Consider the following 22181-nt stretch of genomic DNA (forward strand, 5'->3'; position numbering starts at 1 on the left):
TGTTAATTCATACATAAGAGACAATAAGTTTGGACTGATATGCAGGAAGACAGGAGCTATCAAAGTTCTTATTACTGAGATGGAAAGCACATCACTCAGAGGAGTATAATTTACGTGCTACGCATTAAATGATAATCCAGAAAAATCTATTGGGTACTGCCTTTATTACCTTTGGGCTTTCTTTTGAAACTAAAAAAAGAAAACGAAAAAAATCAGACTTTTACGATATAGAAGATAATGTACTTTTTATTTGAACAAGAACAAACATAAGAAAAATTCCTAATGACTTTTTTCCCTTTCTGCAGTTTATTAACCTAACACATTTTTTTAATCTTTTTCAGAATCCTCAATTTAGTAACACTTCTACTTATGTCATCTATGCTCACTTGCTAAGACAGATAGCAGCCTTAACAGAAGCTGACCATCATTTCCTAGTGCACTGGTCTAAAAAGTAAAAAAAATTAAAAAAATAAAAATAAAAATTCCATTTTTAGGATTACAATTGTTACTGTATTTCCATTGATGTTGACTGTTTTATAAATTACATGAAAGTTAATTTAATTGACTAAAGAGATTGTTTTTGTTGTTTTCAAAGTACATTTGGACATAGTCCACTAAGTGATACTGATTTATAGATACAAACTGTATATAATGTATAAAAATTAATATCTTTATGCAAAAAAAGCCTTCATTCCAAAATAACTTTTAAAAGTTATTTTTCTGTAACACATGCAAAATACTTATGTATGTAAATTTTTAGATACATGTTTAAATGGTATTATAAATACAAACATCTTTATGATCTTTGTTTAAATAAAGGTTTATCTTGAATAATTTGCAAAAGAAACTGTAACTTTACTGTGTTGTATGAAAACCACAAATCAAAGTAAGTCCCTGCTTCACAGAGTTATGGAGGCGGTGAGAGAGTGTAGTTAGGGCATTAGATTTTTAATTAGTTGAAATAACTCTTAGTAGCACCTCACTAACAAAGTCATATGGGGTAACTACCCAAAGAGCAGCTTTTAAGAGTTGGTATGCTGGTTGCCTTCCTCATAATGACTATGCAAAAAGTTCAGTGAGGTGTAAAAATGAAAAGTTTGAATGGCCATATTCACAATTCCCTGACCTTATAGGGAATATGTTAATAAAGGATTTTCTTACCTGCAAAGTTGGAAATGATATTCCCCTCCCCGTACCCTGTAATATGTCTAGATTTACTTAAATATGTGGTAATATACGATTTCATTTGAATCAGTGTTTATGAATAAGGTTTACCCTCTTGATTAGGGATGCAATAGGCGTATCAATATTTTTATTCTTAAAACATGTATTGGAAATCTAAACCACTAAAATAAGAGAGCTCTTATTTACAAAAGGATTCTCTAATATATGTACACATGTGTATTGTGATATTATGGAACTTGTGCAGCACATAATTTACAATGTGCACTTGTCACAAGCTTATTAAGTACTTTCCACTCTTTATTCAATAGGACCAAGTGTTTCCTTTTTGTTTACTAAAAGTCAAGAACAACTCATGATTCTACTGCATTTTGGTGGGTTTTTTCCAAGTCATAGGCATTAAAAAGCTTAGGGGTGCACTAATGAAGAGCATTGCTGTGTATCGATATTTAAAAGCATGCTTCTTCAAACTTTATATTTGAATTTGTTTTTATGTATAGGGCAAAACATGTTTTTTTAAAAGTAAAATTGAAACCTGATGATAAAAGCCCTAGTGTGGACAGTGCCCACATGAGAGTAACTGCAGCACATTTGTTTTAGGATTTCACAGAAGAGGTTCAAGCAGGTGGTGGACAGGTTACTGCAATTTATTTCTTTACGCTTGTTTCCTGCAAAACCTGAAGAGTTTCCACCTATGGTGAAATGTACCTGGTGGATTCCATCAGCAACCAAAGTCCTGGCTTTATTTAGTAGGTATTTTTCTTGAACTACATATGCATATGTATGTGGATATACATGTACATTTGTTTGTATGTATGTACATATGGGGGGGAATAGTTTATACCTCTTCTGTTCTGGGGGAGATTGACAATGGTGGTGGCACAGTACAAACTGCAGTAATATGCCAAAAAGCAGTAAACAACAAAAACCATCTTCTATTGGCAAGTCTTTATACTTGCTTTCTTGTAAAGGGTAATTGCTATGCATCATTTTCCTGTAACAACTGAACATCATTCAAACAAAAATCCATGGAAGTAACCAATGGTTAAGGTTTCCCTTAGATTTGTAAAAGAAACTGTTTTAATGTGTAATTCCCAGAATTTCTTTTGTAACTGGCTTAGCCCCACGGAAGTACTTAGCATCGAAGAGAAGCTAGGCAGCGCATTGTGTCCAAACCTATGGCTTAAAAAAGTAAATCCTTGTCTGGTTCAACGATAGGGCACAGAAAATATGACAATTCCAAATGCAACCCTTCTCCTTCACTCTTCCCAAACAGCTTAGTGATTAGAGCATTTGCTATGGAGATGAGAGGCCTAAAGCCAGTCCCCTTTTTTTTTTTTTGAGAGGTAAAAGCATTTTCTTCTCTCTAGGAGAAAATGAAACCACCAAATGAAAATTAAGATTGGAGGGAGGACATTTTCATTTCACTGTCAACTTAAAACTATTTAGAAGCATTCTGCACAGTCCTGCTTGTCCAGAGTGACAGCTTAGATAATACTCAACTGTATCTGAAATAAATGTGTGTTGTCTAGTCATCTATGAAAGAGTTTATAATTCCATAATTCTGGGAAAAGAGATATTTAGTAAATCAAAATGCACTAATTTCTGACTGATCATAAATAAACCATGTTTAAGTAGAATTACAGAAAACTTATTAGATGTTTGACAATGTATGAATGTACCACGTTGTTATATGAATATTAAATAATGAGATAGGCAGCTTAAATGTGAATTGGTTTTCTTGATTTAGTCGTGTACTTAGTTTTTGTACTGGTGAGTCTAGATGTAGTTACCTCAGGAAATAGGTGTGTCTTTGAATACTATGAAGATGATTAAGAAATCCATCTATCAAATTGCTTTTTCATTGATTTCAGCACAAAAGAATTCTTTATTCATGAAACCTTAACTTAGCTTATATCATTAAGTGGGGTAGAGTGAAATGGAGGTTACTCTTACTATAAGTGGGCTGACCTAGGGATTTACTGTTTTCTACAGTAAATGTGATGTCCTGTTGTAGTTGTTAAACTGCAGCTAAGACTGAGACAAAGTTATTAGTATCTGATTTGGCTTAGAGTTTCTGGGGTCATTGGTGCCCAGGATACCTAGACAACAGATGTCCTGAATCCAGGCAGTATTTTAAGACTTTTGTGTTTCCTTTGTAGATGCTGCAAATTGTCTGATCAGTCCTCCTATTATTTCATATATGGATTTCTATAATTCTACACTTGATCATATTGATCTTATGGAAGAATATCGTAACTGGCAATGTTACGGAAATTCTCACAGGTAAGAGGCCTAAGTGGTTGTTTCTTGTTAATTACTATTTCAAAGCACTGTATCTACACTGTGTTACAGAGTGTATATAGCGTGTGTACATAGATAAAATATTTGATGTGGTTATTATTGGAAAAACATTGTATAGCTACTACTTGCTATATTTGCTATTTGCGTGGATACAAGACTGAATGACTTTGCAAACTAGGGAAAAGATGTAAAATATAGATGATAATATGAGTTTATTATTTACTGGCATAAACTTCCAATTGTGTCTTACTATAAACATATAACCTCCAATACATTCATAGAAAGTGGTGTTGGGTGCATATTTACCACTTAGTGATGTAAATACCTCTACCTGTATATATGTATATACAATACATATTTGTTCTAGTGAAATCAATTGTACTAGTTGTTACTTGAAAATAACACACAAGGTAAATCTTTACAGACTCAAAGCTTACAAAGGTATTTCTCTTCTTGTAAGAGGCAGCCAGCAGCGTGATTTAGAAACATCTAGAGAAACAGGCATTTCATCTTTCTGCTGAAATTTAAAATCTTAGTGACATTTTCTTAATAAAAATGTTGTTTTGTATAGCTGTATCTTTAAGCATATTAGTATGTATCACTCAGTCTTTACAGCTTGAATCACAAGATCAATTAAAATTCCCCATATTTCAAGACTTTTCAGTAAGCTAATGTAAGACATCAGCCAACCAAATGTAGCTTTTTGTTTATTGCATGTGCAAGTTTCCTTGTCTTTAGTAGCAGTTGAGGAAAACCTCGCATAATTTGCTCCACCAAAGCAGGTATTGTACACTAGGCTTCTGTCTGATACCTGATATTCTGCTTGTGAAAGAATTAAAAACAAATACATGGAAAAAAAAAAAAGCCCCATCAAAACCCATGACTCATGATAGCAATAAATGTACAGTAGGCTTTGCATAGTCTCAGTCAAAGTATTGGAATCTGAATACTGCTGAGCTTCAAATTTACTTTTTTTTTTTTTATTTATTTTCCACTGGCACTATCTGGCTGTTTTGGCACCCACAGCCAAACTTACAAAAGGGCTGCAAAATTTCCGCCTGCTCCGGTTCTTTTCAGTTAGCTGGGACACTGGGAATTCAATATATGTCAAAACGAAGTTTGCTTGATACATAATTTCTAGAGTAGCTGAAACGCATGCTAGCTGTATTATTCTTCAAGTAAATTTAGGTCTTTCACTTTGTTGCAACCACACTTTTTTCTACTTTTACATCTTTTAACTCTGTGTCATTCCACTAAAAAAAGCCCAAACAAAACAACAAACCAACGAAGAATCAGAGTCAAGACTATATGCTTAGAACTAAGAAGGTCAAGTAGAAGGCAAGCCCTGGTTTACGTTCCATATGTAATATTCTGAAATACATAATTCTTCAAACTAAGTCAACACTCCTTGGTAAAACTTTTTGGATTAGGATATCCAGGAGACCAAATGAGAATATTTTGCTCATTTTCCTTTCTTTCCTAGAGACATTTGAATCCAGAGCTTCTCACAGGTAGGATTCAGGGTGCGCATGCAGTCTGGATTTAAGATAGAGTCTGAAGCTCTGTGTATCTCAGTATGAACTTCTGCTAGGTGATGCATGAGCTAAATCACAAAAAACCCCCACCAACTTACCAAGATAACCAACAACAAAAAAAATCTTTTACCTTGATGATTTCTGAAGTTTTTCAAAATTATTTGTAGTATTTGATTGTGGTGGAATGTGACTGGGATCTGATATTTTAGAAGCCCTAGATGGTTGTAACCGCAAGTTAAATCTGAAGAATCTCTGGAAAATCAGTTCCTTTGAAAATCAGTTATGCAGTAAATAAGCCAAACCAGAAATATTTCTACTCTGTACCTAAGCATGCTGCGCTGAGATAGCTGCTTTTCTTGTATTTAATAAGATATTATAATTTTCTTTAATTCAGTGTAGCAATTAAAATTTAATATTTAAAGCAGATGACTTTTTATTAGGTCTGCTGATAATGATAAATAATAAGAAGGAGCTTTATTGAGAATAAGTATTATTACTATTACAATTTCTAATAGTATTTGCAAACAGCAGTTTGTTCTACTGAATTGAGTATCTACTTATGCAGTGCAAAAAACCCAGCAGCTATTTGCAAATTACTAACAGTGGAGGGAAGTAGTTACTGAATCATAATGCAACTATTCACTCCTGTATTCTTAAAGAGTAAGTAATATGCTAGATGCAAAAAAAGGAAATATTTTATCTTCTTTTCTCTTGTCGTTAGGTTTTCTTTCTGTCAATACCCATTTATTATTTCTATAGCGGCAAAAAAAGTTATTATTCAAAGAGACTCAGAACAACAGATGATAAGTATTGCACGGGTAAGTCATTTAGTGATAAATGTTTATGTCTCATCCATTGGTATTTTGTAAGTTTTTGTTAGATTGACATTACTTACAGCCTTTCATCACAACTTCCAGAATTTTGGACTATCCTGAAAAAGAACTTGAGCAATTTTACTATTACCAGTCTATAAATGTCCATGCTGGATTCTCTCAGTCTTTTTTATTTTAATGTGCTCAGTTTCAGGATGTTTCTAAATAGCAGTGCTGTGGAGAAAGTTACTGTAATTTTTTTAATTTTTTTGAGAAACCAGCATAATGTTCTAGCATGTTAAATCAACAAGATAAATAAGGAAGAGAAATTCCATGAGAATTTTGGACTGTTACCTATGTAATTCCATGAAGATATGTTGTTATGGCAGACTAAGATGTAATGTATATCCACAAGTCACAGAAGAGGTACTGCAGCTGGCCAGCCTCTTCTGTTTTGAAAGAGGCACTGCCTGCCTTCTTCAGTGATCATTTTCTTCATGTGCTAGGTGATACAGCTTTCCTTGGTGCTGAATGTGGCAGCACCACCACCTATCCATTCCTGTCCTCCTCGATGTGTTTTGTGAATAGCTAAGTAAAGCACAAGCCAGTCTCTGGAATCCTGTGGGTATATTTTTAACTATTTGTGGTGTTTTAAAGGTGGCTGCACAACTGCTGTGTTCTTGTTAAACTTCCTGATAAGTTAGTTCAAATACTGCATAAATGCTAGAAAAGAAATTGCTCTCATCTCTTGGAAGATATTGAAGCAGCTATAATATTAGGATAATGTCTTTTATGCAAGATACTAAGGTCTTTTTACATTTAACAAGTGCAGCACTTTGGTTTATAAAAGAACGTACTGCGTGTATAATGTTTCTTATTCATTCAAATAGCAAAGCCTTGTGGATAAAGTCTCTCGCAGACAGAAACCTGACATGAACATGTTGTTCCTAAATGTGAAAGTGAGGAGGACGCACCTTGTTAGTGATTCACTTGATGAGGTAACAAAAATGTAATTAAATGGTGTGTTGCTGCAGAATAGCTATTGCACTTAGATTTCAGTTTGATAAGTCATATTTAAATCTTTCTGCGCTAAGAGATTGGGAATATGACTACGTAATGCTAAATAAAAAGAACTGCAACTGCGTCACTGTCACAATAGCAGTGCCACGGAATAAATTGGGTCAGATATTCTGAAGTTTATTTGTGCCCTCATACTGCTCCATAGCTAAGCCCATAATAAACATACGTGTTTGCATGCCACACGGTATGTATTTGTGTTTGCAATTTTTGTTTTAAGAATCCGGTGAATAATTATCAGGTTATGTAGGACTTGGTTCCGTGATAGGAGCATGAATAGTGACTAATCACTAATGGCTTAGTTCTGTTCCAATTCTTGGAACATTTTTATTCTTTTCACGAACTTCTCTGTCCTAAAAGAATTATTTTAGGCTTTCTTTTCTGAAGTTCTTATCTTGATTTTAACATTCTTGAGTGTAACTTTTTTCCTTTTTTAGAAATGAAACAGATGTGTCCATTAAAGTAGGCAGTTCTTCTTCAGTATCCACTGAACCTTGCTAATTAACATTACTTAATGAAATCTAGTTCTCTGCTCTTTTTCAACACTAAAACCAGCCTGATGGTATTGAAAAATAAGTCCAAGTGGTAAAAACAAGATCAAGCAAGTTTGATTACTAATCTTCAGAAAACATAAATTTAAACTAATTTTTTCCTACATTAAAGCCTATTTTGGCCTTCTCTCTTAAGTTAGAAGAAATGTAAGTGGTAATACTGCTTTCTCTTGGGCATTGTAGGGGGTTTTTTTACCACACTGAAATAACCAAGAGCCACTTTAAGAGTTGCAATAGCCAAAATATTCTCTTATTTATTTCTAATATCTAATATTTCCGCTGCCCATCTCAGGGATGAATAGGAATGTAATATATTATCCATATTCTCAAAAGTGTGGGGAATGGAAGATGGGGAAGATGTCTTATTTGTATTTCAAATTTAAAAAAAAAAAAATTTTGCAAAGGAAAATCACTTTAGCTAATAAATAGCTTACGACAAATAATAAATACCTATGTCATAAAACTTGTGCAACAGGGATTTTCATGAGCAGCTAACAAAATAGAAATTATTTTAGCACATGTATCTTCCTGACTGACGTAAACACTTTCTCTAGAGCTGGGCAGTAATTAATGATTTAAAGAAAAATTGTATAAAGACTTGAACTGAAAGATCACTGCTAATTGTGAAAGGCTGTAATCTAATATATTGCAGGTCTTTTGCACACGTGGTTGAAGTCCTGTATCTTAGGATAAAGGAATGAAAAGAGCTTGTTACCATTGTGTGAAAAACAGTTCTACAAAACTATAAAAAAAACCCTCATCTTAAGCTGGAAGTAAGGTTGTCCAAATACTGAAAGTTTTAGATACCTCCTTATTTCTAAATATCTCCAAAGGATGTCTAATTTTTTTTTTTTATCTATCATTTCTTCCTGGCAGAAGAAGTGATAGGGTTATTAACAGTCTGTTTTCACAACTTTCTTTTGAAACCTAGAGAGCAGCACCATGCGCAAGGTATTTTATCATATCAAGTAGTCGTGATCATCTCGCTTCTGCAGTTCAATCATTGGTTTAATACAGTTTGCACCTATTGGTAGGAGATGATGCTAATTGCTAGTTTAAACAAAGCAAGAGTGGTAGAAACAGAGATATGTTCTCTATGGCTACGCATAGTGATAATAAGTTAAATCTTGTTTTTCTTCTTCCCTACCTATTTTGCAATAGCTAGCAAGGAAGAGAGCAGATCTGAAAAAAAAGTTGAAAGTCACATTTGTAGGGGAAGCTGGTCTTGATATGGGTGGCCTGACAAAAGAATGGTTTCTTCTTCTGATTCGCCAGATTTTTCACCCAGATTATGGTGAGTCCTCATAAATGTTCTTAAATGCAACATGAAAATATTTTTTTCTTTTTAAATTATCAAAATAGTGATGGATAAGAATTCTTCATTAATCTAGCATTAGGCAGACCAGTTATTTATGAAGAAACAAAAGCAGGCAAGTTAGAATTGCATATAGACGAGAAGAAGTTTTGGCACAGAGGAAGACAGAAGAGACTGGAAAGTCTTTGAAGAGCTTTGAAGATCCTGGCTTTGGACAAGCAGGTTTAAGCATTGCTGGAAAAATGAGATTTTGCTTCAGTGCTATGGCAAAATTAGAGGGTGAACAAATCTCTGATCAGTGGAAAGGTCAGTCATGTTAAACCTTGTTTCAGAAACCAGAAGCTCAATAGTTATGGTTTATTAGTATCCCTGGGCTAGTAAGAACATTGGATATGAAACAGGGAGATTCAAGGCTAGCAGTAGATTTTTCCTTGAAATTTTTCCCAAATATATGTGTAGTTACAGTGTTTCCATCTCTTATCAGAGACAGGATCTTGATTTACCTCTGGGCAGATGGGAGAAGGCCATCACTTTAAGGAGTAGGTCAAGGATAACTTAAATTTGTTTAAGTCAAACGGAATCGGGACTTTGAAAGGATTGTTTCCATTTCTCTTCTGAATAGAAAATTCGTAAAAGTTTTCTATGAGTCTTAGTGAATTGCTAGACCTAATAGAAGCTAAGAAGAATAAGCAAAAGCTATGCAAGCCAATGAAACACTGACACTTGTCTGCCCTTGAAAATATTCTGGAATACATGTGTGAATTCATATATTTGGATTTAAAAATAATTTTGTTCCATTTAGCTTAATATATTGTCTGGTTGCAATTGGAATATGATGTTCCTGTTCCAAAATAGGAAGAGACATATAGCAGCCTTTGAAGTAGATGGTTGTCATGGTTTAACCTCATCCAGCAACTAAGCCCCACACAGCCGCTTACTCACTGCCCCCCCCCCACTTCCCAGTGGGATGGGGAAGAGAATCACAAGAGTAAAAGTGAGAAAATTTGTGGGTTGAGATAAAGACAGTTTAATAAGTAAAGCAAAAGCCATGCATGCAAGCAAAGCAACACAAGGAATTCATTCATACTTCCAATCATCAGGCAGGTGTTCAGCAATCTCCAGGGCAGCAGGGCTCCATCACATTGTAAAGGTTACTTGGGAAGACAAAACACCATCACTCTGAAAACCTCCCCCTTCCTCCTTCCCCCAGCTTTATATGCTGAGAAGACATCATATGGTATGAAACACTCCTTGGTCAGTTGGGGCCAGCTGTCCTGGCTGTGTCCTTTCGCAACTTCTTGTACACCCTCAGCCTACTCACTGTGGGGTGGTGCAAGGAGCAGAAAAGGCCTTGACTCTGTGTAAGCACTGCTCAGCAGTAACTAAAACATTTCTGTATTATCAACATGTTTTCAGCACAAATACAAAATGTGGCCTCATGCTAGCTACCATGAAGAAAATTAACACTATCCCAGCCAAACCCAGCACAACGGTTTATCAAATATTGAAGTGGAGATAAGGCCAAATGTATTTGTATGCCACCGCTATCCTTGCCTCTTTCTTCTCATACTGCATTTTCTGATTTTACATTGCCCTCAACTGTCTTCATATTGCTAGTTTTCCTGGTTTTTGTAAGTAGCTACTGTGCTTGGTTCTGGTAAACTGCTGACTCTGGCTTCCCATGCATCAGTGGTTTCCATTTGCACTGATAGTTGCACTGACAGTGTCTGCAAGTTCTAGGTGACAGTGTCTGCAAGTTCTAGGTCTACTTCTGTGATTAGTATTGGTAGAGGTTGAACCTTTGACATCATATAATCTGTTTGGGGTATCTGAGTGGCCAGTAGTCTTAAAGTGGTCTGAGATGCTTTTAGGAGAGAAAAGTACTTCAGTCAGGTACAAAGATGATATAACCTGATGTGGGACTGAATGAAATAGCCTGCCTCTGCTGTCACCAGGACTTGTGAGCCCATAATGAAAAAAACAAAACAGGAAGATTTTCTGACTAAGTAGGAGATGGGAAGACATGAATTAGCATTCACAAACAAGCAGTTCAATCTTCCTGTTTTATATTGCTCTAGATGGATCTGGGTCAGGACTTTTTCCCCACTCAGGTATTTCTCGAATGAGTCAGCTCTCCTCAGCTGTGCATAGATATATTACTGATGTTATAATGGGTTAAAATGCTTCCAGGCTTCCTCTTAAATAAGAAACATTGATTTCCAGGGACTTCAGCATAACACCTGGTAGTCGTTGGCAGAATGCAAGAGCTTGTCTGTCTTTGCCTGGAAGTGTTCATGACCCTTGAATGCATGGTCCTCTGTTGTTTATAGGACTCCTTCTAAAGGTCCAGAGCTTTAAGGTATAAAGATCTCAGCAGATTTGAGGATATAGTTATTTGCCTTTAACCATTTTTCTAGTAAAAAGGTGCCTGTGTGGAGAAATTACATTGGCGATAACTTTTAGAGGAAATAATTTATCCTGGAGAAAATGTTTTGTTAGTTTTACATTTCTGTTAGTAAAAATGTGTTGTCAGCAGAGCTTGGTAACTGATGAGTTTGGAAATGCTTGAGAGTAATTATTTTTTTCACCTGGTCTGGCAGATTTCCTTGTTCTGAAGTGTGAATTCTTTCATTGATACAACTGTCAGCCAAGTGTGGGAGTAGTTCAGAAATGTTCTCATCCCTTAGAAAAGGACGATATACTCTGCTGTCTTTAATGTTTAAGTTGCAAATAATGTATGTCAGAAGCTTGGAAGGAAAAACATAGGAAAACATCACAGTTATTACCCTTTCCAGGTTAGCTGATCCTGCAGATTAACTCCTGAAATTAAAGAACTCCCAATTAACTTGCCACTTGTGTGCCATCCTGTTTGTTACAATGCTTTCTTCATCTCAGTGTGGACAATTAATAAATGGGATCTGAGATCTGTTTTGTTCCAGCATCACTGCCATCTTTCAGTATATGAGAACCTTGCTCTTCCTTACATGAAACTGTTTTGTTGCTTCTGGAAAAGGTCTTGTCTAAAGCTTTTATGATGAGCACCTTTTTGAGCTAAAGTTCAAAAGATAAAGTTCAGGAAGAGTAGGGGGAAAGGGAATATGAAGGCAGAGTTTTACCTATAAATTTTCATAAGACCTAGATGTCCCCAAGTCATCAACTGGATATTATTTTTTTTTTAATCCAAAGGAGTTTGGTTTTTCATTTAAATACTATTTTTCCCCATCTTCATCTTCAAACACAGATGCAGTGAGCTACTGCATGCAATACGTCCTTAGAGCTGTTCAGTGCTTTGGTTTGTACACTGACTGTGGAAACAATAATAAACTGTTGTCTCATTCAATCCCAACAAATTAAAAACAGTTATCACATTTTATCCAATCTACTTCTGCACTCCTGAAGTGAATTTCACTGTTAGTGCACACTAGAGTGTGTCTTGCTTCTCTGACCAGTACATCTAGACATCGGAAAGCTGGTAGGTATTTTCATTACGTAGGTTTTTACTTTCTATCACTCTTTAAAACAGAATAATCCGCAAATAGCAGTCAAACTGGGCTATAGTGATGATTTCAATAGGATCTAGTTTGTCAAGACCAGTGAGTAGGTTTTTTAGGGTGTTTGTGGTTTAGTTTATTTTTTTTTAATTTCTGATATTTTTTGACAAAATATGAAATATACCCCTTTGCTGCTAATGTACGTATAAGATAAACCTTTTACAGCTTTCTATTCTAAGAAGGTAAAGCTTATGGTATTTGTATCATGGGATTCATGCCAACATTTTTAAAGATTGTCATCTGCTATTGACCCAGGAAGGGAAGAAGAAATGGTTTACATTGCAGCAAGAAAATCTTTGGTGAGACAGTTAACATTTCTGGCTGTACAGATGATGAAGTACAGTGAAGAAACAGATTGCACAGAGACAGTGCAGAATATCCACGACTGGAGGCACTGAAGAACTCTGGTTTCTGCCGCCCAAAAGTGCTGGAGGGCTTGGGCTTCCTTTGGGCTTGGCATTAACCTTTGTGGTCCTTGCCCAAGCACCTGCAGGCTCCTGCTGTGGGTGGGAAGATGGGACTAAGAATAATCGTGGAGATATGGGCACTCCTGGGAGCACTCTTAAGGTTGCATGTGTGAGAAAGGTGGGGTTTTATATGATTCTTATTGAAGCTCAGGCTCTGTAAAGGCCACTGTTCCTGTTCTGCAGGCATGTTCACCTACCACAAGGACTCACACTGCCATTGGTTCAACAGCTTTAAGTGTGATAACTATTCTGAATTCCGACTGGTTGGAGCTGTATCCTTTATGTGTGCTAAGCAGTGTTAAACACACAGCCATTCAATGAGTTGGTGCAGGGGAGAAATAAGGCATCAATTAAAGCTCATTCAGTTTTGTACATGTAAGTGTGTTCCATTTCAGATGTATAAAAAGAATGTCATAGAAGCAAGTGAACTAAAAATAGGAAGCAAATGCTGGTATGTGGGTACATGGTACATATTACAGTCAGAAAATTAAGATGTATGTACTTACACCTTTTTTTTTTATTATTATTTTTTTTGTAACTGAATGGAAGCCATGTGTTACTTTGAATGCAAGTTTATTTCATATTTTTTCTGTTGCACTCGTATTAAGTTCTCAGACACACATGATGAATGATAACACATCCTTATAACTCCACCAAGATGAGATGATGATATCCCAGTTTTACTGATTGTAGTTGGACCAGGTGATCGTTGTAGGTCTCTTCCAACTGAACTATTCTCTTCTAGTCAGAAGATGGTATAATTTGAAATTTGTTTCATGAGTACACTTAAGTGTGCTAGATGGTGAACTGGAATGCCAGTGCACATTTGTCTTTATGCTTTTAGATTTATTTTTATAAAAATCCTATATTGAGCTCTCTCTAGAATTTTGGGATAAAAAATAGACACTTAAGGTTCTGCTGAAAAACCTTTTTCATAACAATACTTTGAATAATTTATTCTGGAAATGCTTGTATAGAATAATATGATAAAGATTATCAAGTGTTCTGTCAATGTGCATCATTTGACCACTTCAGCGACTAATTATAATACAGGACTGCATTTAGAATTATCAGTCATCAAAAAAATCTAACTGCAGTTCCTTCTGTTTAGCATATATTAGAGTATGCTGAGTAAAATCTTAAAATATTTTTCCAAGTTAGTTAAAATATTAACTATAATAAAGATGTGTGGAGCTTGCCCTTAACATTTGACATGTATAGCTTATGGGACTTGCAGTATATAACAGCATCACTTTGGATATTCGTTTTCCACCTTGCTGTTACAAGAAATTATTGAGTCCTCCCATTGTTCCCTGTGATCATAACACACTTGTAGGCATCTGTGATGTCACATTAGATGACCTGTTTCAGATTATGCCCGTAAGTATAATGTTTTTTAAGAGGCTAAAAATTACTGATTTGAAACCTGATTTATTTATATTCAGTGTTTGAATTATAAACTGTTAGAAAACATCCTTTTTTTCCAGTGCAGGCTGATAGTCTCCTTTTCTTCTGCTGAAATTCTCCATGTTTTCTAGCAAAGCAGAATTCTTGTAATCTACTTGAAGTTAGAATACCAAAATATGATACGAGTATTCTAGACACATTTTCTGTAGTACAAATGTGACAGTTTATACTGAAATAAAAATAAATAATTAAATATGCACATTAATTAAGCAGTGAATTTTATTCGTGTTCCTATTTTGAAAATACAGCTTTTCCCAAAATCTTTTCTATATAAAGTTATGATTCTGGCACATCATTGCAAAGTACATCACTTAGTTTTGTAGATTTACTGAAGAGGTTTCGTTCATATTGTAGGAACTGGCCCACGGACTAAGTGAACTTCTGTCCTATGAAGGCAATGTTGAAGAGGATTTTTACTCAACCTTTCAGGTCATTAAATACACAATTTTAAGTGATTATCAAACTCGGTCAGTAATTTGTACCAATGTTTCTGCAGTGGAGTCATCTACTACTCTCTGATTGCTGATTGTTTGGAATATAATTGCATAGACATTAAAGCTTGATTCAGGACCAGTCTAGTCCTGGAGCCTCGAGGCATACAGATGCCGGTTCCCTTATGGGGCTTTCAGCTGTTCCCCTGGCAGTGCAGGTTGATCTGAGTGCTGACTGCCAGGGTCGCAGGGCCAGCTGCTGGTGCGTTTCCAGCTCTTTGCTTGATCTGACATCGCCTTGCAATTGATGACCTGGTCTTTGGAATTACTTTGCTGCAAAACAATTCCTTTCCTGTCTAGCTCAGATGCTTGTCAAAGCTTACTCTGGTTATTGTACATGCATTTTCCTGGATATCTCCCTTGAACAATAGCTTGTTCAAATTACAATAATTTTGCCCAACCTGTGTCTAACTGCTACTTCAATCAAGAAAGCATTTTTCACTTATTCATTGTTTTAGAACACATACGAGCTAGTAAAATTTCCTGCTGGTTTGTGGATGCTTATTGGACTAGTATTGAGCTTTTTTTCCCTCTGCTTTGAATTACATTATTGTCAGACCATATGAGAATTTTTTTTAAGTGGGTACTTTTGAGTTCCTAGGTGAGCTGCAGTGCAACAAGGACCTTCTTAATTATGTTTGATGCTTCTAAATTGTTCTTTTCTGTTAAAAACTCTCTGGCTCCAGAGCCTGCAGGTCGGTTTGATATGGCACTGTGTAACAGGGTCAATTTTTCTACTTAGAATAACAATTTCTTGAGCAATTTCTTGAAAATTATAATATTTAACTTTTAAAAACCCCACAACCCTCAGAATTACAGCATGTGCTAAAGAGAGAGGTAGAGGAAATACATGAAATATAAGTACAAGCTTTGTGATTTGTAAGTATATGAATGTGTTTTCCAGTACTGAACTTCTCTCTTTTTCTCTAGGTTTTTCAGGAAGAATTTGGTGTTATAAAATCTTACAACTTAAAGCCAAATGGAGATAAAATTCCAGTCACAAATCAGAATAGGAAAGGTACTTCAGTACATATTAATTACACATATTTGGCAGGTTTAAGTATGTCCTTTTTTTCCTTCTTATAAGCCTAGGTTTTCTTTAACAAAGTGTGAAAATGAAATTACTGTAGGCCCTTTCTGGTATGCCTACCAATTTTATAGTAACTAAAATGAAAAGCATTCATTTTTCTTAATGCAGTACAATTTGAGAGAACACAACAAATGATTATTTTAAATTATTATATTGTAAAACAAAATAAAATGTTTTTTCTTTTTTAGAGTATGTGCAGCTCTATGTTGATTTTCTTCTCAACAGATCAGTCTACAAACAATTTGCAGCTTTCTATTATGGATTTCATAGTGTCTGTGCTTCGTATGCATTACTGGTAAGAATAAAATTAAATGTAACTCTTCTGTTTCAAATATGTGATAATGACATCTAAATTACACAAATCATGCTGGACAATTTTAGGATTCATGAATAATTTTGATTAGTCAATATAGTTGATTAATCCAAGATAAACAGAAGAAATTAAGCAGGTAATCAACTGTTTTCTGTAGTGTTCCAGTGAAAACAGATAAATAAAGCTCCACGGGTTAGGTTTATCAGTATGCATTCACAGACACTTCATGTGCATGTTTACAAGGATTCTTTGTATTCCCTACAGTTATAAGCAGCAGAGCAACTGTGTCTGTGCTCCTAAGTGACTCCTTTGAAAAAGCCTATTACTTTTTGCAGGCAGAACACACAGCAAGGTTGAAATTAAACATCCTTCTTTATTCAGTCCTGTTTGGTGATTGGAATGCCTTTTGTAATGTACATCATGCCCTGTGCAGTAAGAAGAGAAAGGAAAGGCAATTACAATTTCCATGAGAGTTTTTTCATTCCTGTGAAATTAGCCATCTATGACACACTTGCAGCAAAGTGAAATGTGACTAACTGTAGGGAAGGTTCTGGAAGGAGAATGCAAATCCATTGAAATGCCATGACATACTCCCATGCAATTTAACAATGTTGTAATAAATGAATAAATAGGTTCTGCAGTTGTAAGTTTAGCCGTTGCTAAACACAGTTTATTGTTATGTGTGTTTGCTTTGCACAGCAGTGTGTACAACTGAAAGTCAAGTTTTCTGTCAGCCACCACTTCTAAGCAGCCTCACTGGGACTTTTTAGTGTAAATGAAATGGGAGATGTAACTGAAATTGAGATCAAGACTCTCCCTCTGAATTCCATATGTACAAACTTAATTTTCTTCCTGACCTGTTTGTAACCTAATCAGATAACAAGCAAGTCAGTGTAACAAAGATTAGAATAAAGCAGTGAGGAAAAAAAGAAATATGCTAAAATATTGTTATCCGGTAATTTGCTTTTTACTATATACAGTAGTAAGATTCTTGAAAGTATTGAATAATTAATTTTTCTGTAAAACAGTTTCTATCTGTTATAGATTTATATTGAATGACATTCTGTTGTTTTTTTCTGTAATGCCAAAAGAAGAATTTAATCTGAATCTAGTAGAACCATTTCTCATCTTTAAAAAAAATAAAAATATTTTATCTTTAATTTCTGTCAGTTACTTCGTCCAGAAGAGGTTGAAATTCTTGTCTGTGGTAGTCCTGAACTGGATATGTCTGCTTTGCAGAGGAGTACCCAATATGAGGGCTACCAAAAAACTGATCTCACCATACGGTAGGCTTAATTTTTTTCTTTGAGTTTAAAAACATCATAGAATGGTAGACTACATTGGGAATACTCTCCTCCAGGATAATCTGAGAATGACTGAAGTTTTAAAAACTATTTTCAAATAAGACAGACACTATTAAATTATCTGTAAGTAGGAAGAGTTAGATCCTTAATGGCATAATTTGTTGCTGGGTACCTTCAAAGGGCTATGGTCAGAGTGAAATGGAGATAGCTTAAGAAGAGTAGCTTCAAATCCTGCATAGTAACGTCTGGATAACAAAAATAAAGACTCGGACTTCAAAAAATGCTTTTTTTCTTCCAGTGCTATTTAATACTAAGGGCATTTATATTAGTGAGCAGAAGGCATTTGTATTTTTATAGAAAAATGGGCTTGAGCTTCATTTGACAAGACATCATTCCAGAATTCTTAGAACATTGTACTTGTCCAGTCCTTAGGAATTCATTTAACCTTGCATTTTAGGATACTACTGATGTACTATATATTACAATAAATTCTCAGTAAGTGACATTCGTCATGTAGTACTTGAGGTTGTATTATTATCCTCATAGTGTTTTGTCATGCTATTGCATCTTACACCATTTTCTCTTCCCTCTTCCCTAAACATAGATACTTTTGGGATGTAGTGCTTGGATTTTCTCTTGACCTTCAAAAGAAGCTGCTACATTTTGCTACAGGAAGTGATAGAGTACCTGTGGGAGGAATGGCTGACTTGAATTTCAAGATTTCAAAGAGTGAAACATCCACTAATTGGTAAGTAATTTTCTGGATGTTTAAATGTTTTTTCTTAAATTATTTCCTGAGAGCCCTTATCACTCTTGAATGTGTTTTTAAAGATCATCAAGCTAATATATAAGGAAGAAACTGCATGGACTTCTTTAGTTTGTCTTCAAAATGTTATTATACCCATTTATTGATTGCATAAATTCTGCAAGTGACCATCTATTACAATACTGATTCTCCAGTCAATGTTTACATTTAAGGCTGGGAATTCTTTATCTGTAGAGAATCCTTACATCTTTTCAATTCAAATAAATTATTTCTTTAATTGTTCCTAACACGACAGCTGAGCTAATGGAAATATACTGTGAATCACCATGATTTTTTCTGAATTCAAGTCCGTCACTATGTATAGCAGCCCTTGAAGTTGCAGAAAATGCTTGCATTCGTTCTTGATGGTCTAAATAAGAATTCTAACACATACGACTGAGAAGATGTAGCATTTCTTCGGGGTCTCTACTGAGGAAGTGTACGGCTGATACACAGGCTGCTCAGAAGAAATAGCATCAAAGCAGCCTTGTAATTTGTTGTGAAGGTTTAATCGTTCGTGCCAACTTCTTATGTTTCTGGTAGTGTTTTATTTTGTATTGAATTGACTCGAGAAATTCCACGTACTTCCCAGCTAGTATTTTCCTTCTCAAGATTGGAGAAAATCAGTTTAAATAATTTGGAAAGCTGTATAGAAAAGCTCACTGCTAAGCAATAATTGCTGCTAAGTAGTAATTACTGGCTTTACCTAGAGTTCTCAAACATTTAGGATAATCAAAATACTTTAATGGAACTATATTTTTAGACAAAATTTTGTTGGGTTTTCTGTGGAGAGCTGAATTAAATGCATAAACAAAATAAATTTTGGGGTTGTTTTTAAATTTGGTTTATCTCATTACTGTGGTATTTCTAATGCTTTATTCAAATCCAGTAACATGTTAAAGGAACGTGAAGATCTCATGAAAACTGGAGAAAAATTAACCCCCATTGAATCTGTTATGTTCATTCTCCTGTAAATTGTTCTTTTTCTTACAAATGGGAAAATGTGTTTTGAACTAGTGTGCACTTTAAAATCAGGTAAGTCTGTGTTTTGCAAGATAATTGTTGCAGTCAGACTGCCTGTGCAGGGATGAATGTAGACATGTTGGCATTGCATTGCTCACACAATAGGAGCAAAGAATATAAAAGCAATAAGAATTGCCAAATGAATATCCAGTTTCCAAATTTTCCAAATTCTGAAGCACATGACTCCAGTCTGATAACAGATTTTTGCCTGCTTGTTTAAAGGGCGGAGAGGGGAGTTTCCAAATCTGGGGGAATTCCACCCCCTTTCAAGAATATCTGCTAATGACCAAAGGCCAAGCTACTGCCATTCAAAAGACTTTAAGGGCTATAATGAAAACAGAACTAGAGAGCTTTTAAGTCACCCACTGAAATTTAAGTTTTAAGTGTCCACGTTTTAGAAGTGTTCAGTGTTGGGTTAAGTCCAAATGTCAGGTTGAGCTCCAGCTCACAGCCTTTCTCCTCTCTCCCCACAAGTAATCAGTTGTAGGACAAGGACAAGTCTGTATCCTCAGTGTTTTTCTGCATGTTGCTTGAGAATATAAAGGGCAAGAAGATCATATAGGTTATTTGTCTATGGCTATGAATCAGGATGCTACTGGCATCTCATAATGATGGCAAAGCAAATGCTGCTTCTACTGAAGAACAGTTCTCATCAGACTAATCCATTCTAGCAAGGAGCAGAGTTTCCAGTGTATGTCAGGCAATCCTAAGAGGTATCTGCAATATATATTCAAACTCAGTTCCTAGAAGAAACTTGCAGCTGAAAGTGTTGGTATGGCTAAGATGAAAATTTACGGACTGTTGTTTTTCCAGGGCTGTAATCAGCTCCTCAGTGGTCTGCACTGAGGCATGTGTCTGTAGGGAAGTGTTTTACCAGGCTGAACTTGGAGTTTTTTATCCTTGTTTCATCCAGGTGTCACTATTCCTACTGCAGGACCCACCTTCCTTCTTCATGTTGTGGGTTCTGATTACACTCAGATTTTGTATTTAGAGGAAAACTGATTTTGAAGTCATGTGATACCAGGAGTTTCCAAAACCTTGAAGGAGATGTTGCTGACTTACAAAGAAAAGAAAGGCAAGCAGGCAGTTTCAGGCAAACAAATTCACCTGAGGTGCATATGACCACCAGCAATGTTATTTGTGTTCAACAGAACTTGAACCAACAACATGAGGATAAATGTTCCTTTCACAGATTTTCTTATTTAAGTAATGTTTAGCTGAAAATGTGTAGGCAGTTGGCAGTATTCTGCTTCTGTATTATTATTATCTGGTTTACTGGGGTTTTTTTTTAATTATCTTAGGTTACCTGTGGCCCATACCTGCTTCAACCAGCTTTGTCTCCCTCCTTACAAGAGCAAGAAGGAACTGAAGCAAAAGTTGATCATTGGAATTTCAAATGCAGAGGGGTTCGGTCTAGAATAAAATAAAATACTTCAAGAACAGCATTTTTATGTAGCATTCACTCTTCTGATTGTGCCTTTAAGCTTTTTGTTGTTATGTCTCTTGATACTGTGCCAGTCTTACCCAGTGTAGATTTTTTTCTTTTAATTAGATATGAAGTGTATTTTTTTCCTGAATGGCAATACATTTACTGCTTGCTTTGTCACAGAAAGTAGCTTTGTTTGTACAAAAAGCTAGTCTATTTGATAAACAAAAACTAAGACAATTTCTAAGTTACAGTTTCTGTTTCTATTTAATAGCACTTTATCATTAATCATAATTGCTTTATATTGCAGGTATCCTACTGGGATATAGTATACAGAATATTTCTTTATTAGCTAATCCCAGTGGTAGAATGTTTTCAATTAACATGAAAATAGGAAAAAATATAACGTACAGCATGTAGCCATATTTTCACAAAGGCAAATAGGAATTTTAGTCTTTATAACATGTATGCAGTTTTAATATGCTGGTTTTCCTTCTCAACGAAACAGGCTAAGAAGCATGTAAATAACTGCCTGTGAAAAAAAATAGGGTTTTGATAGTGCCATTTACTGCTAAAAATTTATTTTTTATGAATAAGAGGTTTTAGATGTTCTATATTCAGCTTTTACACTTGATTGTACAAGAGTGTTAAAAGGTACTTTTTTCAGTTTGAGGGGATTCAGATTCAAACTACACGTATTAGCGGCTTGTATGTTCATTCTCTGACAAAAAACTAACCAGATCTACTGTAGCGTTATAGTAAACAGAACTAGATAATTCAAATGCATTCTACATATGATGAAATATTTCAGGAAAAGAATTAAATCTACAACACATGGAAAATGGAAAGTGTATCATGCTATTATTTTTTTCAGCAACTTTCTTGAAAGTCTTAAGTAAGCTGTGACAAAAGTGACTACAATAACATTTCGGAAGAATGTTGAAGCTTTCATTAACTTGAAGGCCAGCATTTAAAGACAATGTTTTGTGGTTTTCACTGCACAAACTACATGAAAAGAATTCTTGGTTTGCCTGCTCTGAGTTTGTAAATTAGGAGCTGGGAAAGAAACTGGTTCTAAAATGCAGATGTAATTATAAGTCTGGGTTTTATTCATTAAATGGAAAGAATTTATCAGCATGCAGTACAGTACTTTTTTTAATATGAATAGCTACTGTGTGTTCTATAGATTTTTCTTTTAGCCAAATGAGGCCCAGATCATTCAAGGCACTTAGGCATCTGTCAGCTATCCCCACTGACCTTCTGAAACATGGATGCTTGAGTATCTTGCAGAGTCTGTACTCAATTACTTATTTGCAATAATAGTAAAATATTATATTTTTCTTGTTTTCCCTCTCTGTATTATTTACATACAACCAACAGATTTATACATGATGAACAAATTAATCTTCCTAATCCATATTTTCAAAGCCATTGTAGATTTTCTGCAATAGCTAAGTGTAAACTTTAT

The 22181-nt window shown here is 35.1% G+C and overlaps 1 protein-coding gene across 1 annotated transcript in view; it reads left to right on the forward strand.

Moving 5' to 3' along the window:
* HECTD2 (HECT domain containing E3 ubiquitin protein ligase 2) overlaps positions 1-20902 on the forward strand; it is a gene marked incomplete at its 5' end in the record, with an annotated part of 30739 nt that extends 9837 nt beyond the window's left edge. Inside the window, 15 exons of the mRNA XM_010015176.1 lie at positions 342-451; positions 1783-1931; positions 3345-3468; positions 4266-4268; positions 5743-5839; positions 6724-6831; positions 8623-8755; positions 12978-13066; positions 14016-14174; positions 14616-14690; positions 15683-15770; positions 16031-16137; positions 17326-17441; positions 18064-18207; positions 20589-20902. Of these exons, the coding sequence (XP_010013478.1) occupies positions 342-451; positions 1783-1931; positions 3345-3468; positions 4266-4268; positions 5743-5839; positions 6724-6831; positions 8623-8755; positions 12978-13066; positions 14016-14174; positions 14616-14690; positions 15683-15770; positions 16031-16137; positions 17326-17441; positions 18064-18207; positions 20589-20709 (1623 nt within the window). The remainder of the gene's footprint in view (positions 1-341; positions 452-1782; positions 1932-3344; positions 3469-4265; positions 4269-5742; positions 5840-6723; positions 6832-8622; positions 8756-12977; positions 13067-14015; positions 14175-14615; positions 14691-15682; positions 15771-16030; positions 16138-17325; positions 17442-18063; positions 18208-20588) is intronic.
* Positions 20903-22181: the final 1279 nt, after the last annotated feature.

The sequence above is a fragment of the Nestor notabilis genome, unplaced genomic scaffold (assembly GCF_000696875.1).
Source record: "Nestor notabilis isolate BGI_N333 unplaced genomic scaffold, ASM69687v1 scaffold13305, whole genome shotgun sequence".
Lineage (NCBI taxonomy): Eukaryota > Metazoa > Chordata > Aves > Psittaciformes > Psittacidae > Nestor > Nestor notabilis.